Raw genomic sequence first — 12,062 nt, 5'->3', positions numbered from 1 at the left:
AAATATTCCAGCTCTTGCTTCATTTCATTTTCTTGGGAATCCCAGAGCAACTTTCTCAATGGAAAATGATGCAACTGTTTTGGGTTATTTTGAACTCTTTTTTGATGATCTTATGTTAAAATAATATTACAAAAAAGTATTTTAGATTTTTAGTATTTTATTTTTTAAGAGGCCTACAGATATGCTGAACAGTATATCAATAAAGCAGTCCCTAAAGAAAGATTGAGATGGAAAAAATTGACAGATACAGAACAGAAGGAACTTAGTTTATTCTTTTCTGTTTTGTATAAAAAAAAAAGGGGGAGCAATATTTGGCCTTAAGTTTTTTGTGCTTTGTGAAGCAGAAACAGTGTATATTTCAGACTTTCTGATATACAGAGGTAATGGAAGTGTATATAACCCTAAATTTATGAATTTTCCAGTTTCCAATAAAATTGTTTTGCACCTGACAGATTCCTTGGCTAAGATTACTGTGCAACTATGGACAACTACCATATCTCTTCACAATTATCAGACAGTTTCAGAAAAAACAGACTCATATGGCACTGTAAATAAGACCAGGAAAGATCTTACTCCAAATTTTGCAAAGAAGAAAATCCCTAAATGTGAAGTCTTTGCTTACCAAAGGGGGAAAGTTATGGCCCTGAAATCACAGGACAAAAAGAGAGTTTTTCCGATGAGTAGAATTTATGATGCAAGTTCCTGTTTGGTGAAATGCAAGTCAAACAAAACTGTAATGAAACCAGTTTTGTTTGTGAATACAATAACACGGTGAGTGGGGCTGATTTCTGTGATCAAGAAATGCCATATTATCCTACTCTCAGAAAACAACAAGGAAAATGTTACATAAAAATTTCCAGACAATTCATGGATCAGTCATTGTGGAATGCTTATATCTTTTATAAAAAGGATAACCCATTGCAAAATGTAATGCTTCTAGAGTTCCGTTTGCAAATTATTAAGCTAAGTATTCAGATGGAAATTCCAGTATTTACTCTGGCAGATGTAGTTTAACTCTCAATCCATGAGACCAGGGGTGTAGCTAGAGGAGGGACATTCGTCCCCAGGCACAGCTTCCAGTGGGTGCCAAATTGATACAGTACAAAGTCTGAAATATGGACTTGTCGGGACTTCGGCGATTCCGGATTTGGGATTTTTCCGGATATTAGATTATCAGTTTAAGTTTAGTAAAATGGCCTGTAGAAATTACAAAATTAAGAATATGAAATTGGCATTTATGAAATAATGAAGTATTTATGATCTAAAAAGTATCAAAATTTACAAGAAAACAATGCTTAATATTTACCTTATTAAACATTTTTTTCAATGTAATTTGTTTGAGTTGCTTCGTTAATTGTGCTGATACTTTCTCTTTAATTCTGTAGACAGACATAATCCCCTGTTTAGTTACATTATTAGAATTGCAACTAATTTGTCAATCGAAATTTTTTCGTTTTCAGTAACTTCTCTAACTTTCTTCACTATCGGTAGCGGTATTTTCTGGATTTAGAACCATACTACAGATTTCTCCATTTATCAATTGATTGATGATTGAGAAGCATTGTCATCGCAATGAAAAACTTCTTTTATATCATCTTCATTTATTACCATCTTTCCACATTTCTTTACAAAATCCGTTAATTGGAAAATTTTATGGAAAATCCTTTATTATTGTGATATCTGAAAACCTTTAAAATTCACGGCTATCATCATCAAATTTAGCTATTGTTCACTATACATATTTGGCTACGTAACCTGAAGCTTGGTAACTAATGACAAGTTGTTCCGTTAAATTTTATCTTACTTCTATCATGCACTGAGATAATCAAGCTTGAATTGTATTAGTTATTTATTATACTATGTCTATTTCTTGTCTATCTGGTTAATATTCCATAAGCGGGATAATTTGGCGCCAAACTATTTTGGCCTTCAAAATTTGACGAAATTTTTTGGTGGCAATGAAAGCACCAAGATGTGATTTTTAAACGTAAACAGAGTAGTAACTTTAAAGTTTTCCAGTAGTGAAACACCATTATTTTATGTAAACAGAATAGTAAAATGAGATGATAAAATACTAGATGAGTAAAACAAAGTCCAACTGCTTTGCAAGTAAAAACATAGTCCTATCTATGTAATTCATCATGAAATAGCAGAATGAACAATCCTTGTAAATAATTATTGAGTAAATAAATGTATACACTTATCAAGTTTTAAATGTAAACAGAATAGCAAATTTTTGTTTACAGTGGTGAACTGCGATTATTAAGTGCAAACAGAATGGTAAAAATGAAATTGATTAAATGATAAAACAACGTCGTGGAATTCAATACACTAAACAACTTTTGTTCAAAACTTTAAATATTCCACATCTTTTGATTGCCACATGCAAGAAACAAAACTAAACAAAAATAATTAATAAAATAAATTTAAATGAAAACATTCATAACTTCACATCATGTGAAATCTAACATTATCCCACCAACAATAGCTTAACCTTCTGCAAATATTTATATAAATATAATATTAAACACACATATATATATAGACTAATAATATAAACAGTAAAACTTTTAAAAACAAACACAGAATGGTACAATTTCAGAATTAAATTTTAAAAAAATCTTTTGGCTACACTAAATTTGCACTCTTACAATTACCAAAATAAAGCTCTAGGTTTGCCACAAGAAAATATACAGCCAAAAACCACAACCAAATCAAAATTGTGCCAAATAAAAATTCTCACCAAGTTTGGCGCTAGCCCCGATTATGGAACATTAACCGCTTTTCTGAATCCTGAATAAATAAGTTCCCACATATTAATTATTTAAGCCTTATTGAGGGCTGGCACTAGATATCTTACCGCCTGATGCAGTCTCTGTAGGTAATCTTGTCTGTAAATTCTCGACCCGGTGTGGCAATACGAGCCCTGACGCTGGTTCTGGGTTTATGTGAATAACAAATCAGTTATTCTTAATTCAAATAGACCTAAATGTAATCTTTGGGTCTATGAGTATCATCAAGAAAATCTGTTTTTAGCATATGGAAAGAAATTTTGGTTAAATTTTTCCTTAATTAAGACACAATAACACGCCGAATAAATACTAATTCAGAAGTCAAACAACAAAAATCAGCGTTAATTTACAAAATTAAAAATTTGTAAATTAATGCTGATTTTTGTTGTTTGACTTCTGAATTAGTAAATTTTTCCTTGTCAACAATTTTTAGCGCATTTAACTTATATCTGTAATCATTACCACGTGTAATGTCAATGTAAAAAGTTACTATTCTCCTATATTATTCAATTACTAACATAAATTGTTTAGGCATCGCTACATGAGTCATTACTCAAGTTGTCCTGTGTTGGTAAACGTGCAGGAAAGTGTAATAAATAATGATTTACCAGGTTGGCATCAGATCAACAATGTATATATGTGGAATGTTTCTGTTTGAGATGTGTGCCAAGCAGATATGCAGCAATTTTATTTAGTGTTGAAGTGAAATTAAGAACTGGAACTCTCCAGATGTTTTATTATCCGCGGAAGGGGGAATCAAATTGTGCATGCGTAAAGCCTACGACAAAAACATTGGTGTTGGTTTTTAGGTCTGGATTTTAGATCATTACAGATTTTGGACTTTGTACTGTGTTATGAATTTTTAGAATGAAATGTTCTCCACTTTTGTCAGATAGGAGGGGTGCACGAGATCGTCAGTTGTCCCTGGGTGCTGAAAACCCTAGCTACAGCTCTGCATGAGACTAACTGCTGGACATTTTGCTAGCCGTACAACCCCCTTCCCCAATCCCATCAAGAAAGAGCATCGTAGACAGTGTTGTGTTTGTTGTTTTAAAAAAATTTGCAAAGAAACATGAATTTGATACAAAGATTGCAAGGTAGGACTTTGCCTCGAGCCGTGTTCCGAAGTTTCTCATGCTAAACTTCATTTCTAAAAAATGTGTTGTATGTATTTTGCAGTTTCATTGTATACACATTTTGTTTTTGTATTTCATAAAATAAATCATAACTTAACCACTATTAATTTCCAAAATTTTGCTTTTATATGATTATTCTTCAATTTAAATTTTCCAACAGCCTTTTGTTATATTTGAATTTGGTGTTGGGGGGAACTCTTTTACAAATTTTTTTAAATATTTTAACTTTAAAATATATGTAAATTTGAAATATGTAATTAAAAAATTCACAATTTTTGAATCTATTTCTATTAAAAAAATTATGCAGCTAGAAGCCTAATCTTTGAAACTTACTATGTATTTCCATTTTATTACTACTATTTCATGTTAAAAAAGTAACATGAAATAACTTACTATTTCATGTTACTTTTAAAACTTATATAGCTATGCAAGATCTATCTCAGAAATTGTGAATAATTTTGCAAAAATTATTTTCTACCATTTAATCTGTATTCAGTACTCTCTAATGTAGGTTCCTTGAATGTCAGTACAACAATTGCAACATAGCTATCAGTATTGGTAGCAGTACAAGAAGACTTCATCCAAGATACGTTGTAAAAAGTACATTACAGCTGCTTAGGCTTTTAGGTTTGACCATCTCAAATGCAACCGTAGCTAGCATTCTGCGAAAACACATACACTCATCCTAAAGGGGCATTATTACTTGCTGTGATGTGAAAAGTCACTTGAAGACATACGAAAAGAGAGAATTTATATGCTCAAGGAAAAGAAAGTCCCCATCCTTCCACCCTATTTTGAGAATAATTCGATCTGAATGGCACACACATGTTTGTGCTCATGGTCGCGGATGAGGAGGTCGAACTGTAAATTTCTCAGAATGATGTTATTTCAGATTGGCTTTGAGCCTTGAGAATACAAAGAAGTAAAATATGACGTCATTTTTTTCATATAATCTGAAGTGACAAATTAACATGCAAATTTTTACGTGTTTATTGTTCAAAAACTTAGGAACTACTCTCATAATGATTTTTCACATATTTAAATCTTCAATAACTTGATACACACCTGATTTGAGCAGGTTCACGATTATATCTGTGATTTGAATGTGTATTAATGTATATTTTAATTAGATAAACATGACTCATTTAAATGTTTTTGAGTAAAACTGCAGAATAATAATAACAGTGCATTAATTCTTTTTTTTTTCCAATGAGGGCCCTCAGCCAACTTCAGCTTGGCCACTACTACGGCCAGAAGTGGTGGTCACTTGATTATGGAGGAACCTAATAGGTAGGCCACCTTTGCCTCCTGTGAAGGGACAGACAGTTACAACCATGCATTCAAAGCCAGTCAGCTTGCCTAACCACTATACCATCTGGGTGGTATATTAAATCATTTTTTGCTAACATGTGCATTAAAAATTTGGTCTAAATTCTTGCTGAAATTCTAAAAGCAGACAGACCTCTGATTAGTTCCTAGATTGAAAAAGAATTATTTACTTAATTGCTTTTTGAAATGCAGAGTCATGCTTTGAAACAAATATTACAATAAATTTCACGAAACAACTACAGCATATTAATTCTGTTTCAATATTTTAAGAATCGTTCTAAACAGATTCTCAGTTATAAATATTCATAACAACACCATTAACTAAGAACTGTACTCCAGTATTTTGAAATTAATATGTTAAAGATTGCATTACTAACAAAAAATTAAGTTAATGTTTCATGGAAGCAACTGTATGGAATTTGTGACTTCTTATAATAAATCTAGAATTTTACATTGCATCCTTCCCCCCAAAAAATAAAATTTGTGAAATAAAATGAAATAGCATTACAATGATTTCATAGAATTCAGAAGGAAATCAAGATATCATTAAACTAATAATTAGTATTTTAATTGGTTTTATTCTTAATCTTTATCAACAAACCTTTGTTCATCAATTTAAAGCAGAAAAAATTAAATAGCTGAAATGAATAAATTACCCAGTTATATTGCAAGTCTAATTTGTTTGTAGAAGATATGGTGTATTTAATGTACAAACTTTTAAGCTTTTCAAAATAGTAACACTAGGAATTATAACTAAATTCTAAAAATAGGTTGTAAATGAATGTTGATAATCTATGGTATGAATTTCATATGGCATTTTTGTATACCTGCATTTATGAATGCCCATCAAATTGATGGATTTAGGAAATATATATTTTCTTAGATATTTATAAAAAAGATTGTTTAATTTAAAAACACAATCTTAACACTAGAACTACTGATAAACATCAATTTGACGAATTTGTAGTTGTTTTTATTGGGGTAAAGAAAAATTTATGGTGGTTTTAGTATTAACAGACTTACTAAAGCTTGTAACAGAGTAATCTTCCCTGCTACTAACTATTCTGTATGGCAGTTTAATATCTCTTTTTGAATTACCAAGGGTGATTAAAGAATGGTATTTCATCAGAATAAAATAAAACTATTACTTTCCTCTAATAATAATCTAATACTTTCTTCTCAGTTGTCTTGCACTAACTCAAACTTGTCTTGACATATTGACTGGAATGCAATGACTGCAGATTACATATAGGCTTTAGGCACATACGATTGACAGATAATCACAGGTGACATAGCAGACAGATCTCTGATTAGTTCCTAGATTGAAAAAGTATTATTTACTTAATTGCTTTTTGAAATGCAGAGTCATGCTTTGAAACAAATATTGCAATAAATTTCACAAAACTTTTAGGCAACTACAGCATAGAACTAAGGTGTCAAAGTTATAGAAGGCTATCTTGTTGAATTATAATTTTTATTTAGTGTCTATGTTCTAACTACTTTTACATTTGTCACCAGAAAAATTAATTCACAAAAAATGTTTTATTACAATTAACTATGGAACTAACTTACCCGCCATTTTGACAGGTATCCGTAGAGATAGTAGCACATCATACAAAACCCTCAAAGTAAAAGGGCTAAACGAGAAGTAAACTTGGCTCTGTATTGATCTCATTGCATCACTAATTATCAGCATAAATTGGAAAACTATAAAAATAATGGCTTTTGTAATTTTGCTCATGAAGTTTCTAAATCCATCAGAATGACGGGCCCTGTTAATCCAGTGTTAACAATACAAACTCCACTATGTGTCTTTTTTTGGAAATGAAAAATTAAGATTCAAATTGAGCATCTATTCACCATTTCACCGTACGGCTACACATTATGTTTACTTCAAATGTATAGCCATATTTATGAATTCTTTCAGTATGTAAATATTTATTTCAGCTTATGTTCTTTTTTATGTAGCTGTGTGTTAGTTTGCATTAATGATATATATTTTTTTAGCCAGGAGCTGACATAAATGTTGATTCTTTGAGTCGTGGGAAACGATCTTTTGTCATTGATTTGAAAAATTCCAAGTCAGCTAGTGTTGTATCCAGGTTATGTTCAAATGCTGATGTTTTACTTGAACCTTTTCGTCCAGGTGATGTATTTTTTCTGATTAACCAGAATGTCTACTTGGTACTCAAACACAACATTCTAATATTTACCAATAAATTTCTCTTCTCTGAATTCTATAGCATATCAAGTTAATAAATTTTGTTCCTGGAAGACAATAGTTTAATGTAGTGGTCTCAAACTGGTGGCTCCAGACCGCATGTGGCCCCTGAAACGATTTTATGGGACTCTGCAATATGTTTCAGTTATGCATTTGTTTTGATACAATGCTTATGGATTTTAGTGTAGGATAAATTCATTTTTCAGTGGATTGCAAAATAGAGTTTGTTAAGAAAAGTGCTAGCAAATATTTCATTCATTGCATTCCAACTGAGTTGAAAGCAAGCGTTCGCTCACAACCAAAAGTAATGTGTAATGCATATAATAGCCCTCTGACAGACCCACTAAAGAAGCTTAAGGTAAAAAATATTAAATAAATCTAACAAAAGAGCCCACTTGACTAGTGAGCATCTACAATCCATGATTACGATAGTTTCTAGTAATTCTTCTCTAAGGCTACATATTTTTTCTGCATGTGTTGATAAAAAAATTAATACATAAAAGAAAGAGGTTAAATTGTTCTTATTTATTCTCAAGTTTTGTTCCACCAGGGAAGTTTTCTCTGAAAATAGGGTATATTTTCATAATTCATTGATTTTAGGTTTATGTTAAAAGTAAATTTTTGGTGGTTAATTCAAGATATTAGAAGTATTTGAAATAAATGTCGGTCTAAAAATTTAATATTTAGGTGCTAATACATTTGAATTATGAAATTTAACCAACAGAAATATGTTACAGGTATAAAAGATAAGCATGATGAGTTTAAATGTTTTCCTTTGCATTATTTTTCTTATTGTTTATGCATGTTTAGTAAATTGAAATTAATTGAAATTTGAAATAAATTTAAACTTTAGTTAGTTATTTGAAGTTCTGCTAATAAACTCTGGCTCGCCAGCTGCTTTCAGGTCATGCATGCAGCCTGGCAGCTTCATTCTTGTCATACGTGTGGCCCACATGCAATTTGAGTTTTTGAAACCAATGATTTAATGCATTAAAAGCAAGTATGTGATATATTTTGTTGTGATATATTTTGTTTCTGAAATTTTGGATATGTTATACATATAAAATAGAAAATTGTAGATTTAAAATAGTGTAACTGATGTTATCTTCTTTATCTTACTTTAGAAATAATCATCCTAAAGCAAATGATAGAATACTTAGAAAGGGAAGTAAATATGTAAATTAGTGACTGCATAATAAGTGCACTTTTGAATATTAACAGCTTAATTAATAAAAATACGTAAAGATAATCCAACTGAATGACTTTCTCATGTTCAGCTCCTTTCATTGAACATAGAACTGCTGCTCCCCCCTCCAGTTCCATCTAAGAGTATTATACTTTTTACAATGACGGTTCAAGTGTGCTGGATATTGAAAGTTCTGTATTACAACATGATCTTGAGGTGATTTTAGTAATTTCATTGATTTTAAGGACATTTTTATGCACATCTGAAGTCTACAAAAAGTAAAGCAACTCCATGTAAAATCTCAATAAAAGGGGATCAATGGAGAATGTTACTTGCTTAGATTTTGGCTGATAAAGCCAATGGGTTATCTCTGAAGCTTGGAATTTTAATATAAATTAGTGTGAAAATCATAATTATTTTACAATTTTCATTTATCATTTTAATACTGTGCCGTTTAATTTTCAAGTTGTGTTTAGATACATGTAATTAGCAGTTTCCTGTGTATGAAGTTCCTTTAGAGACATTTCTATAAATTTCATATTATTAATCCCTTCTTTATTTCCATTGGAGCAGGAGACACTTTATTAAACTAGGTTTACCAACTGACAAAAACATAAAATTGCATGTAAAACTCTGATAGTTTGTTCCATTGCATCATTTGTGTAAATTCAGACTTTCCTACTTTGATTCACAGTGACTGAATGGGGGAGGCATGCATAAAAGTAGCTGAACTACTCAGCATTTTATTAAATAATGACAAAAGGGAATGCTATTTTAATGCTGCTGTAGTGTTTACTAGTAGAAGTAAATTAATCATGGATGAATTGAATGGCAGTACATAAAAATAAACAAGTAATTATTTTATTATATTCACAAATTCAGATTTATTTGAAATATTTAATTCCTGCAAATAGTATTTTACAGATAGAATGAGAAAGGCAAAATATTTTGAAGCATCACTTTGAGACATAAAAATATTTCATTTCTTCTTAATTATGCAGACTAACTTGCATAAAGTAGATTTGTATTTCAACCAGTTGAAGACACAATAATCATATTGTTATGAATTTTGTACATAGGTAGATAATTTTAGTGCAATCATTTGAGAAATTTTGCTGCGTAATATAACATGAAAAATCTGCAGAGACGAGCTAAGCTGGAAAAGTAAGAATATAGGGCAAGTCCATTTAATAATGAGTAAATGGGTATCTTGGTAATTTGGTGAGATATCACCAAGCTGACAACGATTTTGGGGACTTATTTAGTCGCCAAATTCGGAAATAAATTGCCGACAGTTGCCAAACTTAGTAACATTTTGGTCTGTTCCCTGTATTACAATAATAGGTATTGTAATTGAATAAATGTGATTGATCACTATATTATCTGCAATCATAATTCGATCCTCATATTGCTTTCCAGTAATTTCAAGAAGCAGAAAATACTATAAATATCTCGGCGGCAGGTTGATAACTATATAAGGCCGGAGAGACCATCTGCTTTCAGATTTTGTTTAAGATAGAATATGTTATTGCGTTTTGTTAGTTTCGCATGAATTGAGATATTTCCAGGTTAGCTTTCTCTTTAGGTGCACTTTACATTGTGTTGTGTTTAACGTTATTAGTAGTTTGAAGTGTAACTACTGATTGTACTCTGATTTTAATCAAAAGATTATGTGTTATGTGCAATATTGTTTAGGGCTTTTTTATAGTAATAATATTTACTGTTTGATTTATTTTGATTTTATGCTATATCTTATCATCAGATTTGTAACTTATTTCAATAATTGTAATTTTCAGGTGTTATGGAAAAATATAAATTAGGTCCATCAGAATTATGTAAAATTAATCCACGTCTCATTTATGCAAGACTAACTGGCTTTGGACAAAATGGCCCTTTTTCAAAAATGGCTGGGCATGATATTAATTACATTGCAATTTCAGGTAGTATAATTTTTATATGTTAAAATCAATTTCAGAAAAATGAGTGTGAAAATTAGCATTTTCTGATTTTTTAATTAATATTTCCACTGATTAAATTCATACGAAGATGAGAATGGTCGAAATGGCTTCCCACAAATTTTTGGAATGCAGGATACCTCTCTCGAAATTCAACTCCCCGCCATTTTGGAGATGATGCTACCAACAAACAAATGAACAGACAGACAAACACACACATATTTTAATAGTATAGATTTGTTTAAAAGTATTTTGATAGCATAAACCAAACTAAGCGATTCTTCAAAATAGCATTGTAATTAAACTAATTTAATGCAGATGTAACTACAAACATATAAATAGATACTTTTGCAACATATTAATTAAGAGAATGAAAAAATTCGTTTATGAACTTTTCATAATGTTTTTGTTGCAAAAGATCATTTATGAACTATTCATAATGTTTCTGGAAATTATTTTACCTTTGTTGTACCCTAATTTTAATACTTAGAGGGCATCCCTCATAAGAAGAGAGCATGGCAATGAAAAATTTTAAATTAGGCAAATAAGCTGCCTTATCCTAGATGTTTCTAAGAACTTTTTTAGGAGGAAAAGAAAAATTCATAGTTTTTTTTTTTTTTTTTTTTTCTTTATCTCCCTACTGAAAAATAGAGACCTGGGTCTCAAAATCGATAGAGTTATTCAAAATCTATGTCAAAATAAGTTTGCCCTTTTGCCTAATTTTCATGGTTGCCTAATATCAAAACCAAGCTGTTTGATGACTTAATTTACTTCGTAATATTTCTTTAGAGTTTGGCAGTTTACATAATCTATTTTGACATTATCTGGTGACTTTACTTCAGTTTAAAAAATTTTATTCTATCATATTTTGTCATGTTAACGGAATTGTTTATCATAATAAGTGAAGTATTTTCCATGTTTTCATACACAGTACTTGAAGAATTTGATAACAATATCCAAGTGATAAAATTAACTGCAATCACATTAAGTGGTGCGTACTGTAATATAAATTCAATAAAACAGATAATTTATTTTGAAGCTGTGAAATAGTATAGTATATTGATATATCAAATACTATTTTAGCAGATTTCTGCAACATGAAGTTTATATAACTCTTAAAATAAACTTCACATTGTAGAAATCTGCTAAAATAGTATTTGATATATTATTAAAGGTATGAAAGCTTAAAAAATTTATTTAATTTTATTAAAACTGATATTTTATAAATGTAAAATTATCTGTTTATAAAGCTAGGGAAAAGTAGTTCCACCTCGTACTGGATGTGCATCTAATCTTTTCCAATGATGGTAAATAAACTGTAGGCATTTTATGTATACAGTACAGAGTCCAATATTCAGTTTCCGGAATGATCTAATATCTGGACCTCCAGATGACCAACTAAATAACTCCAGCCAACTAAATAAACAAACTGAAATACTAAAA

General features: G+C 30.4%; 1 protein-coding gene across 1 annotated transcript in view; it reads left to right on the top strand.

Annotated features, from left to right (window-relative positions):
• Amacr (Alpha-methylacyl-CoA racemase) overlaps nt 1-12,062 on the top strand; it is a 34,648-nt gene that overhangs the window by 964 nt on the left and 21,622 nt on the right. The window contains exons 2-3 of the mRNA XM_035362147.2: nt 7,265-7,403; nt 10,461-10,604. Coding sequence (XP_035218038.1) covers nt 7,265-7,403; nt 10,461-10,604 — 283 coding nt within the window. The remainder of the gene's footprint in view (nt 1-7,264; nt 7,404-10,460; nt 10,605-12,062) is intronic.

Source organism: Stegodyphus dumicola, chromosome 6 (genome assembly GCF_044657685.1).
Source record: "Stegodyphus dumicola isolate Sdum_Otavi_A_Nest chromosome 6, ASM4465768v1".
In the NCBI taxonomy this organism is placed as follows: domain Eukaryota; kingdom Metazoa; phylum Arthropoda; class Arachnida; order Araneae; family Eresidae; genus Stegodyphus; species Stegodyphus dumicola.
This window is presented reverse-complemented; position numbering and strand designations above follow the sequence as displayed.